General features: G+C 36.5%; 1 protein-coding gene across 3 annotated transcripts in view; it reads left to right on the plus strand.

The window, feature by feature from the left end:
- Positions 1-23297, plus strand: part of ZNF644 (zinc finger protein 644) — a 43386-nt gene that overhangs the window by 9003 nt on the left and 11086 nt on the right. For 2 of the 3 annotated variants that reach the window (XM_017729935.1, XM_017729936.1), the window contains exons 2-6: positions 4573-4628; positions 16801-16873; positions 18138-20187; positions 20617-21172; positions 21346-21951. In XM_017729935.1, coding sequence (XP_017585424.1) covers positions 18169-20187; positions 20617-21172; positions 21346-21951 — 3181 coding nt within the window. In that variant the 5' untranslated portion in view covers positions 4573-4628; positions 16801-16873; positions 18138-18168. Of the gene's footprint in view, positions 1-4572; positions 4629-16800; positions 16874-18137; positions 21173-21345; positions 21952-23297 lie in introns of all 3 variants that reach the window. The other variant, XM_017729934.1, reaches the window with a different exon arrangement.

The following is a 23297-nucleotide window of genomic DNA, read 5'->3' on the forward strand; positions in this document are numbered from 1 at the left end:
TTTTTTCCTACTGTGATACGCCTATTAATGTTGCATTCAACTACTTATAATCTTGTTTGGACTGAAGCAGCTTCTCAGTCTGAGGTATGATCAGTTGTGTTCATTTCCTATGCTGTGACACATTTCCTTGAAGTGTTTCACCGTCCCATACGGAGCGTTGTCAAAAAGCAAAACTTTCTACGAGTAGAAAAAATGAGAGATTTCGACATTTCCACGTGAAAGCCCTACCACAGCTTTGGGAACTGTGCATGTGGCTTTTACTGTGATGAATAGACAAAGGAAGAACTGTAACTTCTTTGAACTATTTTTCCCATAACTCTCAAAATCTAGCAGGAGATTCAAAATGCAGGAGGCAGTCTTCTCTCTTGCAGTCCCTTGCTTGCTTTTGTTCACTCACTGCAGATTCTTTGAAGTCAGAAGCATCTCCAGTAAAAAGACTTAAATTTTGTCTCTTCATGTTATCAAGTGTTAAGCTTTTGCTTAATTTGACTTCTGGGTAATTCAGGCTTCAGTATAGTACCTGCTCTTAAGTACTGCTCTTCATTAACTGTTTTAAGAAGACTGATTATTATTTTTTCTTTACAAATTTAATTTTGTTAAGTGGGATTGTGGCATATATAATTCAGTTGGTTAAACTACAGTTGGAATAGCATAGATGGAGAGGTTCTACAAATTCTCAGAGGGTATTAATTTTGTGGTTTTAGAACACCTCATGTTTCAATTCAAATGATTATTTAATCTACACTGAATGTTAGTTCTAGATATTTGTGGGTACTGAAAGTAGATTAAGTTGTTTTTATACTTTTTAAATAGAAATCAAAGCTCCTTCTGCAAATAGAAAGCAGGAAACTGCATTTTGTACAGACAAGGTCATTGCTGACTACTTGTTTGGAAAATGGCGGTATAGGCTTGTCTTTAAAGAGCTTTTCAGCTCTGTTAACTGATAGAGGAGACTCTAGTCGGCTAAGTTTTTGCCTTTTCAGTCCTTTTCTGAAATTACTTTATCCCTGATACTGTATGTACAGTTTTGGCATGAACTTCTGGGTTTGTTGTAATAGCCTTTTCTTAGAGTAATCTCTGCTTTCTGCTGGCTGTTTTTTCCTGCACTGATATTTAGGATTGTTAGATTTTTATAAGTTGATAGATGTTTTCCAGAGCTGCAATGAAATTTATTCATGCCCCACACCCTGCTTTTGAATTTAATGCTGGGATGGTCATATCCTCATAAATGTAGCTGCTGCTCTTGACTAACTAATCATTTTTTCTAAGCCGTGAAGTCAAGACTACAGTTGCAAGCCTTTTGCTATGTCATGTCAAGCTGGTGGAATTGACTGTTTAGCCACAGTTTATAGCAACAGAAGTAGTTTGTATAGTATAGTTACTCTAGTCTTTGTTTCTTCCTTTTTCTTCCTACTCACGCAGGCATAATCAGCTATAGGGGCAAAAGCTGGTTTTGTGTTAAACAACAACACACAGCGAAACAAAAACCATCGAACAAACCACCTGAAAAACTTCCATGTGAATTACATTCCTGGCTGCAGCCATTCTGGGAGAAGGTTGTAGTTAAAGGTGGTTGTGTCTTTTCCCAGATAGATATAGAAATGTCAGTTTTAACAGAGATCTGTTACTAATAAGGGCTGCATAGTAAATAGATGGATCAAAACTCTTGTCAGGATTACAACAAATTTTACTTAGTCGTTGTACACCTTTTCATTCTAGTGTTTCTTAAACTTTTTCCTCAGAGAGAGAGGGGTGTGTTGTTAGGAGATAACTCTTGCTATAAAAAAGTTTCGATCCATCTTTTTGTTTAGTGTCACTGGGGGTGCACTTGTGATTGCTCTCATCTCTGCCATTTCAGTTTTCTTCCACTTCCTGTTCACTGCCCTTATCAGAACAATCAGCTGCTTATCGCTATTCAGAAGCCTGACCATTTTACAGCAGTCCTTTTTCCCTGCTGTGGTCCCCCTTCTCACTCTTTGAATATCAAGGCCTCCAGGTGAATGCTCTGTAACTACATTTCTTACTCAATCCTGCATCCTTTTGATGCCATCTTTTATTACCTGGTATGGGAGAGTGAATTTCATTCTCACTTCCTTTCCTGATAATGAGAATTAACACAGGCAAATTGGAGCAAAAACATTTATGATGTTGAAATCCTAGCCTTTCCCTAAGGAAATTTTTGGAGAACTACCTTGCTCGAATCTGGTGGTAAAGAATGTCAGGCGCTCAGCTATTTCAAATGTCATCACACTTGAAATGAATAGTAGGTGTTAGAGTTTGATTGTACTGGAGTGAGAGGAATCTTATTTGACAGCAGAAGGACCTTTGAGAGGAGAGGTGAGTGCTGTTTAAGCACTATAGGAGGGTGGCTTTAAACAGTGTCAATACTATCAGTAGTTTGGGCTAAAATCTGGTGTCTTGTGAATTGTGTTACCTTCATCAAGATGTTTGCATGACACTGCAAGCACCATCTCCTGTTGGGTGGAGCTTTGTACAACAGAGGGTTTGAAATTCCAAAAAGGGGGAGTTAATTATGTAGGGCCTTCTGCAGGGCTGCAGTGACCAGCCCTTTGGTACTTCAGCAGTTTACTTGCTGGTGATCTTTGTGAAACTTGTGACCTCTCCTTCAGCTGGACAATATCCAAATTATGATGGCCTATCTTCTCTTTTTTCTTCTTTTTCCCTCTGTGCCAGATGTAGAATAACCTCAGATTTATCCCGAGTGGTTTGTGAGCTCCTGTGATCCAAAGAATACTGAAATGAAAGCGTACTTGGATTTAAGTTTTCTGCTAAGTGGACTTTTAATGAGTACAAGAGTGCATGCCCTCTAGATGGTGTAGGTTAAGACTTCCCATTTTATGTCAACAAAGTGAATTGATTGGTCCAAAGTAAAGTGTTCCTATGGAAAAGCTGTTAGAGAGAGTAGGGGGTGGTATGACACTATACTGCAGTATCACCCCAGTGATCTGCAGTTGTCTGGGCTCAGTCCTTTGATGGAAAGATTCTGTCTGCACTTGAGTGACAAGCCATGAAATCTGTGTTGAGAACAGTTATTGCTAATGTTTAGTTAATTGCAGTGTTTAGAAGATGTGGGTGTTGAGGCCATTTTGCACGGGGGAAGAGTCATTGTAGTTCTTAATGAGAGAAATGTTAGACTGCGGTTTTCACTGCCCAGCCAAAGTGCATAGGCTTATTGAGATGTCTGGTTTAGTGCTCATGGTAATGTTTGACCTTCTTTCTCATTTTTTGAAAGGTGTTTTGGCTCTTCATGTATGGAGGCTGTTTTTTTTGTGGGCATCTAACTGTAGCTTTACATTTACTTTCTGTAACATACAGTGGAGCTCCACTGCTGTTTGAAAGTAACACTTCTGCTTCTCTAGATGAATGGAATATTACTTTAAAACCTGACTAAAGAATTCTGGTTTTTTTATGTAATAAGTCTTATTTGAAAAATGAGTATGTATATTGAATAACATTCATGCATAAAGCTACAGTTTAACGTGATACTTGGGACATGATCCTGGGGCTGGGGAAAGGACCTCAAATACTTATCTTCTGTTGCTTTATATTATCCAGTCAGACTTTTTTGAAAGATCTGTCTTCCCATACTATCTGTCTTTGTAATTTGGACAAGTGGCTTTGAGACAGTTGCAGGTTGATTGGGGAACTCTGAGTCAAAAAGCTGTGTGTGAATAAAATGAGGTAAGTAATCGTCACCAGTGTGTGAGGATAGTTACCTCATTCATAGTCAGTTTTGATGATGCCTAAACATTTAGTCTAGATAAGAGTAACCTACCCTTTCTGTAAAGCTTTATGCTAGTAGTTGTGTCTTCATTAGTAGACACAGTTCTACAGAGGTACCATACCCAAATCCATTCTTGTTTCTGTGCAGCTTCTTCAGTGGCTTTTGGAGTCTTCCAAATTTCCAAATAGGAAGTGAAAAATGTCCTTGTATAGTTATTGCTAAAGATACATGAGCAAAACAAGTTCATCTGACACTGATCAGCTTTCATGAAGACATATAAATTACAATTTTTAAGTGGGCCAGGTAGTCTTGGAATAATAAACACAACTTTGCCCTAGAAAAGTTGAGGAATTAGAAAGGCCCAGGCATAAAGTCCTCCAACACCTAATTTCAGATACGTTGATCATTTTTGCTAAAAAGATTTTTAAAAAGCTTTCATTTGTAACCATTTCCTTTCTGTATATCATTCCTCATTCAGGGAACTTGAGATAGCTTAGTTTGAAGGCACTAGCAGCAAATGCAGAGATTTTCTTGCCATGCAACTTCTTTTCCCCTGTTCTGCCCACTTAGTTCAATAGCATGTGTATATTTGATACAACTTCTTGGTAGATTTTTTAATTAAAATGCCAATAGCTATGTTATTTAGAAATTACACGTGTTTGAGAGAAGAGCACTGGAGTTGATGTCCTACCCTGAGAAGAAAAAGATAGAATACTTTTATGGCTGTGGGTTTTTTACCTCTCTGTTTTGCTTGGCTTATCTGATAATCTAGGACACAAGCAGAAAACAGTGACAGCTGTACAATAAGTTCTTGTTTCATTTTGCAGGTTTGTTTTAATGTGGAAGTGGATCTTACAGCATAATGTAAATCAAACAAGCAAAGGTGAGTAGGAGTTTTGTATTGGTGGTTTTTTCCCCCCAAAATGGCATTGGCATATACTGGTAAACATGCAGAAAGGTGGTCAGTGAAAATTTACTTGAAATTTGTATCTTGATTACTGTAATGTATGCAGTGTATGTGCTGTAATGGTGCAGTGTTACTTCTAGGAAACCAAAAGAGGCACAAAAGATATTGCCCCATTATTTAATATTATGATGACAGTTATGTTTTTCTTCCATAAGTTATTATAGTCAGAAAGCTGTCAACTAGCTTTTGAGCTGTCCTACTAGCTGTTGAGAGCCACAATTATGAGTGCTTCAAATTAATTTTGTTCTTCACATATTATCCACTTGGTTTCAAAGTACTGAAAGTGTACTTTGCACTGTAAAAGCAGCATGTTAAACTTGCACTTCCGGTATTAATGAATAACTGTGGGAAATTTGACCAACTATCAGAATAGCACTTCAGGTTGTAAATAATGAAATTCTGTTGGAATTTTCCCTCCTTTTCTGTCCTTAGGAACCCATTTGCAAGCTATTTGAAGGACAAAGTATATGGAGATTTACTGCTGGCAGAACTTAAGTGGCCATTTGCAATTGCAAAGTGTCCATCGAGGAAGAATTTTCTGTAACTGACATTTTCCTCCTTCCCCCACCCCCTTCTTCTGTTATTTTGAGAAAAAGTGTAGGTCTTTGCTCTTCCATTTACTTGCTACTCCAGGAATAATTTGAACTATAAAATGAATCTCTTCACCATATAATTATGTGAAGCATGTAACAAAGAGTTTTGACCTGTTTTAACTTAAGTCTTTCAAGAGAATCTTTAGGTAAGGCCCCACAGTTCAGTAAATTCGCTACTTTGGAGACATGGCATGATGGACTCTGGTACAGAGGCTTCTGTAACCAACCAAAGCTGTCTCCTCAAGTTTCCTGCTTGCTGTTTGACTAATGTGCCATCTCAGAACGTAGCTTCTTGCAGTGACTTGCTACTTTGAAGAGGTGAGAGGGAGAGCCCATTTGCTTAAATGAGTTTGTTCCTGAATTCCAAACTCCAATTAATATGTAGACTTAATTTTGCCTTGAAATTGTAGTATGTGCATTTTAAAAGACATGAACTGCTTTGTTCGTATCTTCTGTTCCACTAAGGCTTCTTCAGAACTATTGCTGTCAACTTTAAAATACTGATTGTAGAAGAGTGCTTTTTGGGGAATTTAAAATACTCTTCTGTTGAGTGTTGATCTTTCGTATAATGTATAACTGATTCAGGACTTTGGTTATGAGTTGTCTTCTGAATTGTCTTCTGAACTATGAACAATTAAAAGTAAGCTCTACTGCTGTGATATGCATATACTTGTGTGTAGAGGATGTTTACTGCCTTAGCCTGACTTTGCTGGTTTCTGGAATGTGCTTTGAGAAAACAGATATATAACAGAATATAACTCTGCAAAAGGAAATACTTCATCTAAGAATGAGTGTAAAACAAGAATTGTGGCTAGGAAAGGAACTTGAATTGACAGTAAAGTTCAAGCTGTTCTTCTACCTGCTAATGCTTTCAGTATTTAATGCTTGCCATTTACATTCTGTTTCTTTTTAATTTATGTGTTATCTAATTACTGGTTTAAATACAGAAAATTAGTTGAAAAGTCTAATGTATTACTGAGTGTGTTTTTTAAGCATGAAGTCTTCTGAATGAAACTGAAGACCTTTCATCTTAATGGTGGTTATCTGTGTTTAGTAGGAAAAAGCTGGTCTCTGAGGAGAAAGCCTGTAGTATTGCATTCACAGCGAGAGGACAGAAAAATGTGTAAAAGAATAAATGGAAACAGTGTAATGATGTTTGATCAGTATTGTTACTGCTTGGAGGAGATCGTGAGGTTCCCAGAGTTCAGTAAAAATGACAACTGAATAGTCAGTAAATCAATGAAGTTATTGTGCTTTTTTAGGGAACAAAATAAAAGCCAGATCCAGTTCTACAAATTTGTGGTGTACCATAATTGCATTGCAATGTGTATTGCTTCTTGAGTACTGGTCTAGTCCTGTGACTGAAAAACAGCATAGCAGAGCTGAAGAAGCTTCAGAGACAGGCAGCAGGGATGACTGAAGGAGTTCATTTTCAAGAACAACCTGCATTTCCCAACTGCCTCTCTCTTCAGTCTCCACTCATGAGGGTAGTGGCTGCAGCATCTTACAGACTTCTAAACAATAAATTTCACTCCCACAGCTCAGTGCAGAGTTGCCTTTTTGTGTAAGCTTATGTCTTTTAAAGCAAGAGCTGAAAATGTGATTTAATGATTTGCTCAAGCGTTTTTCTTGTACACTTGACCAGAATGCATTTCCTGATTACTCTGCTAGTGTGCTTTCCATGTGTAGGGTTTGTTGGTTTGTTGTTTTTTTTTGTTTTGGTTTTTTTTGGGTTTTTTTTTTGTAAAGGGTTTGGGGTTTTGTTCTTGTAATTTCAAGTCATTCACTTTCCTAAGGCAAATATAGAAGATATATCCTGACTTTTGGAAATAAATCAAGAAATATGTTACTAGTTTAAAACACACAGGTATAAGATACTGTTTACAAACAGTGAATGTGCTTTATTGTGGTAACTGTAGTATTTGTTCTTAAATTTTCTGATTTACAGACTGCATCTTCTGAACTCCATAGGAGAATTTGTTTTGTTTTAAATACAGGGGGAAGTTAGGAAAAAATAAGCTTGGTCTGAATGTGTTAAAAGTGCAATGGGCCACACTTCTGTATAGCAGGATAGGTTGGAGAAGGTAGATGATTGTGCTGAATTTCCCTGTAATAGTGTGTACAGTGAAGTGAGGTCATATTTTAAGCGTTTTAGATTCCAGGAAAAACTAAACTTGCTTCCAGAAACTGCCTTGAATGTATTTAATATTGCTTTGCCTAAAAGTAGAAGGCTGTAGTTAGTGAATAGTAGTACCCTGAATACTGAAGAAGGATATGTATGTTATATACAGAATTCTGCACAGGATAAATTTTAGTATGTGGGATTTTTGTTTCTTTGTCTCCGACAGGATCTCATATAATTTTTATCTTGTTCTTGTTATCCTGGTAACATGGAGTTGAATTTTCTGCCGTTAAATCACTTCTGGTGATGACTTTATTTGTTTAAATTAAAAAAAAAAAAAAAACAACCCAATTGTTGGTGGCCTGACCTGAGCTTTTCTTCTCACTTACCTTTTTCTGGTCACGTACAGTATTATATAGGTTTGGGTCTTTTAAAAGCTGTGATTTTGTCTTTTCATCAGCAAGAACAATAACTTTCTCCAAGTCAGCAGAATTTTTTGGTCTTAATCTGAAAAGGTACCAGATGGATTTTTTTGCCTTATCTGGTACTGCTACTTAGAATCCTAGCTAGAATACTAGCTTTTTAATCCTTGATCACTGAAAGAACATAGAGGATGAGAGCTAGTTTCCTGATAAGGATGAGTGAATATCACTAATGTAGTTCATTACTCTAAGGTTCTAAATTAAATTAGTAAAAGCACAGTGTTTGTTTCAGCTAGTGGTTTTGTAATTGGGAAAGGTGCCATGCTTTAGAAGTTAAAAAATCTCTCTACATTAGCAGGAGAGGAGATAGAGTCTTAAAAGTTGTGATAACATTAACATTTGTACAGCAAGTGGTTATCAACCAAAAAAGCAAAAATCATGAGGAACTGCTAGATGTGTTTCAGGTCGTGCTGGATAAAAAGAATGACAACTTCTGTTCAATATAACAGGAAATAAGGTCAGAATTGTTCTAAGTTGTGTAGTGTTAATTGGGTTAAACTGTTCTTAATATCATCTTTAAGAAAGTCGCACTGCGAATCCATTATGCAGCATCGTGGTGTTGTCATTCAAGTTTTCATCTGTGATTTGTTGGATTGACACTTCACAACTAGTTCATGCAGTTAACTAATAATGTTTTAATTAACTTGTGAAATATTCCTGTAAAAATAGTCAAGTATACCTGATTTCTAAAAATTCCTTCCAGTCTGATTGTCATCAGTACATACTAATGAAAGTAGATTGAGTGGGTAGCACATCCAGATAACAAACTGGATATTTATACCTTAAGAGGTCTCTTATGTCAGTTACTGAATTCACTTTTTCCTGAAGTTTGAGATTATGGTGAAAATAAGACGTCTCTGGTGATACAGTTGTAATCATTGGGGATTTGCATAACATTACGTAAACCACCTAATTACTAATTGTTTTATTGATATATATTGGATTTGTATTGTAAAAAAGGGTTCTTTACCCAACTGCTTACAGGCGGTATCTGAACAAAGGGACTGAATTGTTGGAAAAAACTTTGATTTACATTGAAGATCTGTTTTAGATTTGGATAGCTGGAGTTTGCTTTGATTAATTTTTAAATGTCTCATGTTAGCAGAGCATTGCTCGTATTTGGCAGCTTCAGGAACGTTTTTCAGCTCTGTATGCTCTGCACGTGGGAATAATTGGATTTACATACCGATTTTCACTACCACTTGGTGGCAGTACCTGGCTTCAAAAGGATTTGTCTCTGAGCAGATAAGGTGGCTGATCCTATTAAAACTATAGGTTAAGAGGGAGTAATTAGTTTTTATGTTTCTAAAAGTTAGTTATGTGTTTTAGAAATGAAAATACTTTCTATTTAACTTACTGGAAGGAATTATATTTGTATGTCTCTGTGGAAAATCTAGCTGTCATGTCTAATATGTAATTTAAGAGTATTGCTTGTGTTAGTAGTATTCTCAGAAGATGTATTTAATGTTCCCCAGTTGAATTATTTTAGCATTTACTTCTAGCATTTTGCTTTGAGTAGTTTAGTTCAAGTAATTTTAGAACATAAAATTTGCTTCATGGTAGTATTCTTTATAGTGCTGCATTCTGCAGTTAAATGGAGGACTGTCAAAGCTTCTTTTTTGCCTTATGAAATGTTCTCTATGTTTTTACTTCTTGATTTGTTCATATAGATTTTAGAGAGATTCCCCAGTGGATTTTTCTGTCAACAAAGCTAGTAAAAGTTTGTGCCCTTAGTCATAGTTGTCGCCTCTCGTCTGTGCCGATTCAGCAGTGTTTGGGTACCAGCCTTTTAAACTGGATAACGAAATTGTTGATAAAGTGTGAAAGAAGGAACTTGGGGGAGTGGAAGAAGGCAGCAGTTATTTAAACTAGCTTTGCTGTGAAGAAAGGCATAATTCCAATGAATAGCACAGTAATTTGACAGTATATGATGCCATGTTGAAAATACTTCCTCTTCTCTGCAAGCCAAAATCATCTGCAATGGTCAGCAGGTCCTTTAATTTTAGTATTATGCCCCATGTAAGGACTGTAGTGGTGAGCTTAAAGTCTGGAAGAGTGGAGATACTTTCCTAAACATGGTCTCCTTGTGAAATGTCTCACTGTGACTGGAGGTGAACATTGCCAGTGGCAGTGGGTTCTGTAAGGAGGAAATACTTCTACTGTATTGCCTGAAGAGCCAACACTGAGAAGCTTCTTTGAGGTGTGACACATCAAGAAGGTATTTAAGTATATTGTGTTGAAGAAGAGGGATTCATCCTCTGTAAAATCGAAAATTGTAGAAATACAACTGGAAAATGAGGTGGGAGTTGGGAAATGCAGGTTTATAAATTTGAGTGTGAAAATACTACTCCACTTAGTGATAGTATTATTTTATGTAGTGATACAACTCTGGAAAACAGGATCACTGGAAGAGAGGTAGAAGGGAGAGGAGCATCAAATTATAGTTTTGCTGTCAATTTATTCTGTCTAACTTGGGATAGAGAGAATACGCTTTTACCATAATAATTTTCGTGTCATTTTCTTCTTCTTTCAGAATGATAAATTCAAAGTTGGTAGTCGTAAACCTTTTTAAATTAAAATACTTTAGTGCCTGTATTGATGATATTTTGAAATTGAAATTTGTGGATAGTCTGAGCACATGGAGCACTCTAAAGAGGACTGAAGTAAGCAAGAGTTGGGATACTGTGTGGCAAAGTGTACTAAAACAGAATCACAGAATAGTTGACTTTGGGATGAACCTGTAGTGATCTTGTCCTGTCCCTCTGTCCATTCTGTTGAGGTCCCTTTCAATGGCATCACAACCTGCTAGTGTGTCAGTCTTGTGTGATCAGCAGCCTTGCTAAGGGTACCTTCTGCCCCATCATCCATGTCATTAATGAAGATGTTGAACAGTGTGGGACCTGGTACTGGCCCCAGGGTAGAGCTTTAGTTCCTGGCCATGCGCACTCTGTACCACTGATCACGACCATTAATTTTTTGGCAGTGGGATAAAGTGTCTCACAGCAAGGATACGAGCAGGACTTTTATTTGTAGACTGTAATGAAGAAAAGTTTTCTGGTTTTAATAATGCTGCTGGTTAATAAAAATTTTTTATTGTGTTGTGTCTAGATAAAAGCAATTTTTTGTGCCACACTTGAGGATTAGGAATACATTTTACTGAAAAACACAGGTAATGGTGCAGAAAGAGTTGAATTGTATTTTCTCAAACATTTAGTTTCTTTGGAGAGAAAGCATGTGGGCATGTGAGATGGCATCAAGGAAGAAAATTTGTGCATGTAAAAGTAAGGGAATGGTTTAGAAGAGAAATAGTGTGTATTTTCACAGAGCATTCATTCTCTATTTTTAATGCTTCTGTGTCTTTATTGGAATACTGCTAGTCATTACCATGTGTGTCTGCATTTAGGACAATTCAATATTTGATTGTAGTTCTCATCTTTATTAGAGCTAATGGCAGTGCAATTCAAACTAGATTGCACTACTAAAAATCCAAACTAGAGAGCTGCAGTAATATGAAGACTTAAGTAGCTGGCTGTCCTCTGTGAACAGGGCTGTGGAATTCTGGGCAGGAGTTATGAAGCCTGTGGAGTTGCCAGACAATGTGTGACTGTTCTTAAGTTACCAGATTCAACATCTTGGTTTTTTGTTCTGGGTGGTCATCTTTTAGAAATACCTAGTTCATTTTGAAAAGCATCTGCCAGTGAAACTATCTTAAGCTGCTGCATGAGCACTTCAAACTAGAAGAGTATTTTTTATAGGTACACCTATGATTCTTGTGACACTGAAATTGTATTGTCATTTATTATTATTGATTTCGGTATCGAATTTTAGTGTGATGCCCCCCATTGTGGTAAACTGGTTTATTTCCTCAAGCAAATCAATACTAGAGGAGCAAGATTAAGAATGGTTGGTGGCAGTAATGGAATTCTCTTTTGTGATTTCTAATTGTAAGATGGTTGTTCTTAAGTTGTGTTCAGTTTCCTTTCACATGAGATGTTAACGTATCATTCTTAGGTGTTTTAGACCAGAAACCAAGTTTCTGAAATTTTGACATTTTTAAGGAATTTTTTGATTTCCTTACTGTTCCTGACAGACAGCTTTTGAAGACATTGTTGCATTAGGAACTAAGTTTAAGGAAAGTAACTTCCTGAAAAAGTGTGCTTCAGGTTTGATCTTCCCAATTATAATCTTACTGAAAAGACGAGCTGCTTTTGTCATGGCTGCTCTATAACTGAGAGTTTCTCTTTGATCAACTTTTTCTGCAGATATTTGACAACTTGGTGAACTTTTCAACAGTATAAAAAAAGGTTATACTGTGGATAGCAGTAGCTTTGTATTTATTCGGGTATAATACAAATGTTGTATTGCTAATATTTCATACTGCTTTAAAAAATTCTAATATGGCAGTCTAATTAGCTATGAGAGTTTTCCAGTGTTCCTATTTTTATGTGAACAGCTGTGGATTTGAATTGTATTGAAGATAACTAGTTTTGAGTGGAGCTCTTCATGTTGTAGTTAGATTAATAACTGTGGACCGTTTGTAAGGTAGGTGTGGTGGGGTGTTTAATATGCACAACACTTGTGGTATTATGCATATTAAACAAGCCGTCTCTTGACTACAGAAGCTTGAAGAAATGCAGAAGTGTTCAGGTGAATTTGTAGATTTCAAAGCTAAGTAAGGCAGTCTACAAATAGTGTTTCTCCTGTGCAGAAGGAGATGTATTTTCAGCAACTTAATTTGCAAACACAAATAGAAGCTGGAGGAAGGCGAGTCACTGACTCGTGCCCTACTTGTCAGGCTTTGTGGTTTTATTTCCGTCTGAAGGGTGAATCAGGGTAGCTTTTTAACAAGGAAATAAACTGGAAAACAAGAAATAGGTCTTCTTCTAATGATCAGAGTATCATGATTTTATTGATTTTGGGTATTAATATTGCTAGATAACATCCCAAGTTCCCAAGGCAGAAACTCTGCTATAAACTCATTACTATATGGAAGAGGCAAAAATATTTTGCAGCTGTCCTCTAAATTTTTTTTTTTTTTCCTCAAGATGTGGCTGGTTTGTGTTGATTTGATACTAGTTCCTCTACTACTCTGTACAAACCTTCATTTTCCAGAAGTTCTTAAAACTTTCTCTTTAGGCAGAAGTTCTGTGCTTGATGTTTGCCATGATTAAGGTTTTAAAGCATAGACTGTGATGGGGCAAAATGGAAGGAGATGCCTTTTTAGCCCTGTGCCATGATGTACTTAAACTCTTTCTGTTCTGCTGTTTGTTGCCTAAAAATCTGTTACTTTGGTTCCATCATCTTTAATATAATCTGCTACTTGAGAAAGCTTTATTACAGGAATGCTTGTGGAAAAACAATAGGTTTTGTTAGTTTTCTCTATTTACGTAATGAAGTCTTGAAGAAAAATCTAAATGGTAACAGGGAAAACCTGAAGCACCTTTCCTATCTCTTGAATATTTGAATAATCCCTTGAGTGTCCTGGTTATTCACATACCTGCTTAAAGAACTTGACTTATGAGGAGTTATTTAGCACAGAACAGGTATGTTTTTGCCTTTGTTAGAGCACTGCTGAAAGACACTGTATTTCTTCAGTTTCTTTAGCCAGGCTGATTAAATTCAATCCATTTAGGAGATGGCTTCTGAGTTTTTGTGTTACTTAATAGTTGCTCTGGGCTTTTAGCTCATTGGCTTATATTTATGAATTTAATGAGAAACTTGATATCAGACCCCATAAAGGCACTTCCAAATTCTTCCATCTTGGTTTTTCAGCTCCAGTGTGCTTTCAAATTTATTGTAAATCCCTATAAAATAACATGAGGCTTTCAACAGAGACAAATCTCTTGCCTACACCTGCTAGTAGGCAACAGCATGGTATACTTGGCACTAAGGTGGAAACTTTACTGAGCTAGCCTTGCATGAAGGCAGTGCTCTTAATTTGGTGTGTGACCCTGCTGCATAGTAAAGGTTGTCATTATGAAATAAAAACTTGGAAAGGTCATAAACCTACTGGTAATAAATACAATTAATAATGTACATAGAACAACGGATTTAAGTACATTCCTATCAAAAAGAATTATTAATGAACAGAAAGTGGACAGCATAGATCTGATGACAGGAGGGTTGCATCTAATCTGAATTACTGAGTGACCTAGGAAGCTTGCTTGGGGGGATTACCAAATAATTATGTTAATATGCAATTATCACCTTATTTCTTCTGTAGTAACCTCAAGATGTAGTGTAGCGGGGTGTTATAGCAAGTGCTGATAGTTTGCAAAAATACTGATGTTCAAGATTTTTAAGACAATAAGATTAGCTTAAGGCATTTAAATTATGATCAGTCAGCTTGAAGATAGATCTGACCTTACACTTCTTTAATGTTTAGACTGTCTGGCCACAGGCAGTCATATCTGCAGAACATATTATGATTTTTTAAACTGATACTTTATTAATAAAAACAGTATTTAAAAATAAGTAATTTTTAAATCAATTAATAGGGAGTGGAGCGTGGCTTATCTGGATAAAGAATTGGTTTCTGTCTATTTTTGAATATGAAATAATTTCTGTATAGTAAATAGCATAGTATGTAAACCAGGAGTAACGCTGTTAAGTGCACTGCAGTCGTTCTAGGCTTAACTGAAATAATTGGATTGAATTTGACCTAGCCTTTAGATAAAGTGTGTTTCAAAGGTATGAGTTGGGATTGTGTATTCTTGTGTAGGCTTTTTCAGCCATTTTCCATCAGCATTTTTACATGTATATATCTCTTAAGTATATTGCACTGGGTGCTTAAATAAAAATTACCTCAACTATATAGTTGAGATAGTATAGTCCTGGTAGTGGATATGATAAGCAGTACTTTCAACAATTTTAAAGTTTGATCTCAAATTTTCATTTTTCAAGTACACCAAGTATTAAATGCTATATATTTTGATAATTTTGTATTCCTGATATGATATAGAAAAGACAATTTTAAAACTCTGATGGAAGCATACGAAGAATATTGCATAGCCTTGGTTACATCTTAGTTACAATGATTGGTTTTTCTTTTTTTCCCAGGAAACAAGTTAGATGGTAACATTTCCTCAAAAGACATGGCATTGTGTCTTTGGTTCTACCTATTGTTGTTACTGCATAAATTGTGACATGTGGAATAGATAATGTAACTGAAGTATTGCATCTTGGTTTAGTGTTATCACAAGACTAAATTATTGTAATTTAAAAGTATGTTTTCTGTTTTTTCTAATACCACACTGTTAAAACTGTTAACTTTATTGTTGTTGTCCTGCACAAAACCCAGTGAATTATACCACCTTGAGAGCTGGAAAAAATAATAATAATATATGATGATAAGAATAAAAATTACAATTAGCAGAAAATTATTAAAATGTAGCAGTGATGTTATTGATACAGTAAGCATTTCAGGCTCGATTCAAAGATGGAAATCTGTAGGGATTACCTGTATTACCATAGAAGACTTCTAATCATACCCATGTGGAATAGTTCACAATCTCCATAAATACACAGTATGGAAAGGAGTCTATTACAAGATTGTGTGAGGTGATGCTTTAGATATCTCTAATAACTCTGAAGAGAATATCAGTTTAATGGTGACCACAGGGTGTCCTAGCCACCTTCTTAACTTCAGCTTTAACACTAATATTTATTATCAGTAGGGTTTTGTATGTAGAGCAACATACATTGTCTTCATCTTGCAAACCTGTGAGAAGTTTTGAGGAGCCATTCTGATAATGAGGATTGCAGTCTCCAAGCAGCACAATATTCTCAGTCTGCCTCCCCGCTGTTCAGGGGGTAGCAGTGAAGTTGCTTTAAATGGGAAGCGTCTGTTCTTTCTCTGAACCCCTCACACCAGAACAGATGGGTGGAACTTGGAACATGGAAGGCTTTACCTCAGAGGTGGTAACAGTGAAGCCACTCATTAACACTGAATTTACCACTTCGTTAGCGATGTTGCTTCCTGTTGAGAAAAGCTAATACAGGCTCTCAGATTGACTGAGCACGCTTTTGTCTGCTTGTGCAGCAATAAACCAAGGAAAACGCACATCTTCCAGGCAAAATTGTCTTACTCACTTTCTTATAAATGTTTTGTGAACAGTTTTATACCCTGCTGCCTGATACTATATGAAGCCTACATTATTCAGTTGTAAAATTGCTGGAGCTATTGTGCATCATTAGAGGTTTCACTTAGTTTAATTGACTTTTGCACTACTGATTCTTAGCGCATGTTTGCACTGCCCGTTTCTAACTTGTGTACGTGATGTAAAGACTCCTGCTGGGTGGTGCATTATCACCATTTTAGGGTGATAGCTTTGAATGTGATCTTATTGGAAGTCGTTATTATAGTGAAAAATGACCCATCTCAAAACAGCAAAGAAAAGCAAAAATCTAAGAAATGGCAAGATGAGAAACTGGGGTGTCTAGTAGAACATTTGTGTAAAGGTATGTTATAGATAAATAATACAATAAAATATTTCACACACTTCAAGCATTTATTATGCCTCTGATGTGAGCATTGCTGTATTTTTTTGAATTGGCTAGTTCAGTGATGGAGTAGCAAAGGAAATATTTTTTTAATGACTTAATTTTTCATTGTATTTCTACTCCAAATACAATTACTTTTATCTGCAAAAGAAAGTTGGGTTTTTACAAACTCAGAAGAGGTTTAATAATTGTTTTGTCCTTTTGCTGATTTGTAACAAAACAAGTGCAATAACAGAGAATTTCCATGAAGCTAGTTAGTTTTGAATTGTGTCAGTATTTTCAATTCAACAGCTGTCATTCTGTTGAATTGAAAATACTGGATATATTTTAAAATGTGATGTATGAAGATGAAACTGGTGTTGTTTAACCAGGTTGTTTTCTCTCCTTAGGAAAAAAGGATGTCCAAAGTGGTCTTCCTGGATTTTGACAAAGGACCATTGCAGGGAGCCATGGATATTAGTTGTAAGTTATAACAACTTAATTCAAAGAGTCTAGGTAAAAACTCCTTTTAACTGAGTTTTATTCAAAATGTTAATTAGTAACAGTTACTAATTAACATTTTGAATAAAATTCTGTGATGGCAGGAATCAAATCTCCCAAAAGATCAAAGTGAGTAGTATTCTCTAAGGGTAAAATATATGGTTTCTGTAAAATACAGATGTTCTGGCTCCTAGATGAATGTTTTAATGCCTTATGCTCACTGTGTTCTGAGGACCCTTTTAAGAAGTGAATGTAGACTAAAGTTTACATTTCTGTTGGTCACACAATGATTTTCATGTGTAGGCAACTCCTTTGTGCTCACTAAGCATTGAGTAGATGATTTGATGTACGAATAAAAGTCACTTGTAGAAAGACAAGGCCACCCACAGGGAATTAATATGCAGTAGTTCTCTGTACTAGTAGATCCTGTTGGCATCCTCTGGATTCAACACGGTGACTTCATCTGGTAGGTAAATCCTAATGAAATGTTTCGTTCTTACAGTATTTTTTTCCCCCACCTTTGATAAGATGTTGTTTAATTGGTTTATCATTTAAAATAGCCTTACAAGTAGAATGGGATTTATTTGTTTTAAAGCAAGGAGAGTCCTTTTGTCAGAAGGGAATAGGAAGACATCTAGTTTCCTCAGTGAGTTTGATCCTTTGCTGTGTCTCTGTCACTAATCAGATGTTCAAAGTCAGCTTCATTGTGTTTTTTCCTTCTGTAGGCTTTTGTGTAGCATCAGGTCAATTGTATGGAAGTACTTTGAAAAAAGTGCTGCCTTGAGAAACATAAAGATTGTTTTAGTTTCCTAAAGAAAGTATGTTTTAAAAAAAAAGCAGAATTGCTAGTAGATGTCCGGGTAGCCTTTGCTCCTTACTTTTACTTCCAGAGAACAACTGAAGATAATCTGTATTTATGTACATGTAGAACGTTTTTGCGTTTGTTTTGACAATCTGATTTTCCCCATCGTGTGTAGGTCTCAGGCTTCTTCAAACTGGGATACTCGGCAGTGACTAGTTTGCTGTATGGTTATTAATATTACATAGCAAAAAAGTGTATTTTTTTGTTGCTTCATTGATTCACTATAAATGTCCTGAATATCCTAAATGAAAAATAAATTTTTGACAAGTTCAAAACATCTTTTTAGATTACAGTGTGAAGAGTGATCCTGAAGAAAAGCTGTAAATTAAAATTGCCATTCTTTATTTCTGCAATTGCCTGATTTTTTTCTTGTTTGTTTTTTAGTATAAATGTACTTAATGGACAGACCAGCAATATGGATGATTTAGAGATAAATACTGAAGTCACTGGTGCTAAAGAAGAAGAAGAAATCCTATGTGATGATAATTTTGTGTCTGAGGAAGAAGGTGGCATTCCTAAACCAGAAGAGAGTGACACGTCATTTCAGAAGAACAGCACATTGACTCTGACTGAGGAGCTATCAAGGGACAGATCTGAAAAAGCCTTAAGTGGAGGCCAGGCTTCTCTGTTTATACACACTGGTGCTCCTACTGTTTCTAGTGAAAACTTCATGTTGTCTAGAGGAACTGCTGTTAATGGACCAGTTTCACACTCCACCTCAACAAAGACTTCCATTATGAATAAAGGCAGTGTTTCGTTAACCACTGGACAGCCTGGAGGTCATCTTGCAGATTCCTGCTCAACTTTGACAGTGGTTCATGATCTTCAGCTGCCTGCAAAGAGTGCAACACAGAAATCAAATCAGCACCAAGTTTTATTTTTGTTACCTGATGTAGCACATGCTAAGAACCTGACTCATTCCATTAAAAATCTACCTACCTCTGCTTCAATTGGTTGTGATTCACAGAAAACAGTAGGAAATAGTGTAGATAGCACTTTAGTAGGCCAAGTAGAAGTTTGTGAGGATGATAAGAATTTACTATTAAAAGATGATTGTGTCGATACATTAACAGGCATTTCCTCAGGTACAGGTGGCTTCAGATCGGGATGTGATCCCAGCTGGGATCCGCAAAAAGAGTTTATACAGTTTCTCATGACAAATGAAGAAACAGTAGAGAAGTCTCCCATTCACTGTAAGGTAGGGCTAGAAAAGAAGCGAAAAAGGAAAATGGATGTTAGTAAAATAACACGCTATACTGAAGACTGTTTTGATGATACCAGTTGTATTCCTAGTAAATCAAAACTATTAAATGTTGAATTTTTAGAGCAGAATGAGGAGCTGCAAATAGTAGAACCACAGAAATATTCGTTGAGTAAAGTAAAGCCTGAATCCACAGATGAAGAGCTGGAAACTGTTGATGCTATCCAGCAGCTCATTTATAGTCCCACTAGTAACTGTGCAGAAGATACTTCTCCTGTTCACACTAGCACTTTTCTATCCAATACTTTGAAAAACAAATGTGAAGAGAATGATTCTGAACCGCCATCTACTTTCAGTACTGATGAACCATCATTTTATCCCTGTACAAAGTGCAATGTGAATTTTAGAGAGAAGAAACATCTGCATAGGCATATGATGTACCATTTAGATGGGAACAGTCATTTTCGGCATCTCAATGTCCCCAGGCCCTATGCATGTAGGGAATGTGGAAGGACATTTCGGGATCGTAATTCACTTCTTAAACATATGATAATTCACCAGGAAAGAAGGCAGAAACTGATGGAAGAAATCCGTGAGCTGAAAGAACTTCAGGATGAGGGTAGGAGCGCACGGTTACAATGCCCACAGTGTGTATTTGGTACCAATTGTCCCAAAACATTTGTGCAGCATGCAAAGACCCATGAAAAAGATAAAAGATACTACTGTTGTGAGGAATGCAATTTCATGGCTGTGACAGAAAATGAACTGGAATGCCATCGAGGGATTGCTCATGGAGCAGTAGTCAAATGTTCAATTATTGGTAGCGACTTGTCCCAGAGAAAAACTCAGAAAAAGGCATCCTTGAAAGATCCTTATTTAGGATCCTCAAGAAAGTCATCAACATATATGTGTAAGTTGTGTCCGTTTGCTACTTCAACTAGAAGCATTTTAAAAAAACACATGGCATATTTGCATTCAGCATCATGCGTTGATCCCTTTGGTAGTCATCTTAGACTAGAGAAAAGAAAAGGCAGCATAATAGAAGAATCTTTAGATTTTCGTAGCAGGACGAAACAGTTGATGAAACATTCTTCTACTTTTCCAAAGAACTCTGCTTTAAAACAGGATGTAAAAAGATCATTTGGCTCTACTTCACAGTCCAGTAACTTCGCAAAACTTCACAAGAGACCCTACAGGATACAGAAGGCTCGGAAAAGCGTTTCACAGTCATCTGTAAGTGTGTGCAATCTAAATTCTACAAACAAGAACTTTTTTATTAGAAATAGCATTTACCAAAAACGTAAATGTTTTCATCAAGCAGCAAAGCAGAAAGCTAGTGCCAAAAAAAGTAATTATTTATATAGACACAAATATGAAAACTACAGGATGATTAAAAAATCTAGTGACTCTTACCCTTTGCATTTAAAAAAGGAAGAGTCCAAATCTGTCAGTGCTTTGCATTTATTTTCTTCATCAAGTAATAATTGTTTTGTCATGGATTCAAATAGCCTTGATTGCAAATGGGCAGAAGGCTGTAAAGATCATAGGCATGTAGCTGTAAAAAGAGTGGTTAAAGAATCCAAGAGGGAAGGCTCTGTTACAGGAGATGATTTGGATTGCTATCCAGATTTTCTGCATAAAATGACTGTTGTTGTTTTACAGAAACTAAACTCTGCTGAAAAAAAAGACAGCTATGAAACGGAGGATGAAAGTTCATGGGATAATGTTGAACTATGTGATTACACTACACAGTCTGTGGAGGATGAATCTTACAATGATATTAATCAGGAGCATGTAAACCTATTCCCCATATTCAAAGGTAAAATGGAAGATAATGAAGCTGGTGATAAATCTTCACTTGGTTATGAGCAGAATGATGGCTTTTATTTTGAGTATTACGAAGATGCGGAGGGTAGTAACTTCTTGCATGATTTGCATGATCCTCAGAATTTAGAAAATGTAGGATCAGCATTGCCAAAGCATAATTCAGTTTTCCACTGGACTGATTTGTCGCTTGAAAAGAAGTCCTGCCCGTACTGTCCAGCAACCTTTGAAACAGGTGTTGGCTTGTCCAATCATGTCAGAGGACATCTTCACAGAGCTGGACTAAGCTATGAAGCCCGCCATGTTGTTTCACCAGAACAGATAGCAACAAGTGACAAAATGCAGCATTTTAAAAGAGCTGGAACAGGGACTCCTGTTAAACGTGTTAGAAAAGGTAAGATTTGTTTTTTTTATTTGGGTATGAAGTAAAGGGGGGACAAAGGGATTTATTGAACACTAAACAAGACTTGCTTTATCTTGTTGTAAAGCCTCTCTTCTTGTGATTTGCTGTTGTCATGTTTAACTATATATAATTGTCAAAAAACATTATAATTATTTTCTTTGTAGCAATTGAGAAATCTGAAACTTCCTCTGAGCATACATGTCAGCTCTGTGGTGGCTGGTTCGATACTAAAATTGGATTGTCTAATCATGTGCGAGGACACCTGAAGAGGCTTGGCAAAACCAAGTGGGATGCACACAAGTCTCCCATCTGTGTTCTGAATGAGATGATGCAAAATGAAGAAAAGTATGAAAAAATCCTAAAGGCTTTGAACAGTCGCCGTATTATTCCCAGACCATTTGTTGCTCAGAAATTTGCATCAAATGATGACTTTTTATCTCAGAATGTTATACCTCTTGAAGCATACCATAATGGCCTAAAGACTGAAGATATATCTGTGTCTGCATCGGAGGAAGAAGGGCTGAGTTTCCTAAATGAATGTGATGAAACAAAAGCAGTACTACATGATGAAAAAAGAAATCAGTCGCTTACACTGATAGAACTCCTGAAAAGCAAGAGATTAGGAGAAGAAAGGAATCCTGATATTTCCCCTCAAAAGATTCATAATCAAACTGCAAGAAAGAGGTTTGTTCAGAAATGTGTTCTTCCATTAAATGAAGACAGTCCATTGATGTATCAGCCACAAAAAATGGACTTGACTATGCAGTCAGGTAAGAAGGTGTTTCTTGACAACATTTCCGAAGAATCGTGTAATTCATAGAAAATGTACAAGTGCAGAGTATTTTATTTGGGTTTCTGTTCTCTTAATTCTTGTTTCATTTCCAGAGGACACTTGACTGCGAGAGGTAGCACAGCAAATTTTTCTGACATGTTTTTCCTAAAGTGGAAAAACGCCTCAGCAGCACTGAAGGGTTTTTGCATGGAACATAGTTCCTGTTCTGCATATGACTGGGCATGCAAATTCAAAGCGGACACAAAGTGAGCCTCAGTAAGGAAGAAGACACATCCTGCAGTAAACAAGTTGAAGTGTCCCTGCATATTTGGTAGACTAACAGTTCTGAAATGTTTGGGCTTGCAACCCTGTTTTTGGGCATTAAAACAGCTGGTTTGGGAATACTGCATTTAAATCTTTGAGGTTTGTGCAAGGCAGCATTTGCTCAAACTAACAGAACTGTTGATACCATTATAAATGCATAATACTGCAAATTGGTGAATCACTGTCAACTAATTCTGATGGTTTTAGGCAAACATACTCTTACAACATAGATTAATTCTTGTTTGTTGCAAATTGTGGCTGCTGTGAGAAACTCATGCTTGCTTAGGGCCTGTCTATTCTGAGTGACAACCTGTGCTGGTTCAAGCTTTGTTGGCATACAGTTGTAGCCAGCAGGTTTCCAATGCACGGCCTCTGACCAGTAAGGACCTAGATTGTCCCTCCACTGAGAATTGTGCTAATGAAACAATTCTACAATCAGCTTCCTAGCTACTCTGTATACTAATAGAGCAGGCTCTTAGAGTGATGTTTTTAACTTACTTGTCACATGAGAATTATTTCTAGTCTTGGGGAACTCTTCCAACATCCTTTTTAATGTGTATGTAGAGCTTGCATTTACCGGTTTCTTGGTTGGACACCACCAATGCTGCAGAATTCTTTAGATGAGGAGCAGGATCTTATTTTTATACCCCTGACTTTTTTTGGTTCTGTTTCTTTTCTTGTTATTAACCAGGTTAGTAAAACTGGCAGTGCCTAGTACTTTTTCACCTATATTCTTTTCTTCCTTTAAACAAAAACCCCAACAATCTGATGTGCTCAGAAGTTCTTTTAAGGGACTACAAAAGTGTGGCAATCAATCTCTTAACAAAGGCAGCTTTCTAAAATGACATAGTAGAAGTGGAAAAGAATTGTATTTTATGTCTTCTGTACGTCTGTGGTTGTCCCTTAAGACAGGAGATTGCTTAATAAAGAAGTGTATCTTTGACAGGTTTAATGATTTGAAAAACAATGCTCAAGGAATAGCTTGCCAAACCTGACACTGTGTTTTGCTTTCTGTATAAT

This window comes from Corvus brachyrhynchos, unplaced genomic scaffold (assembly GCF_000691975.1).
Source record: "Corvus brachyrhynchos isolate BGI_N302 unplaced genomic scaffold, ASM69197v1 scaffold101, whole genome shotgun sequence".
NCBI classification, from domain to species: Eukaryota; Metazoa; Chordata; class Aves; order Passeriformes; family Corvidae; genus Corvus; species Corvus brachyrhynchos.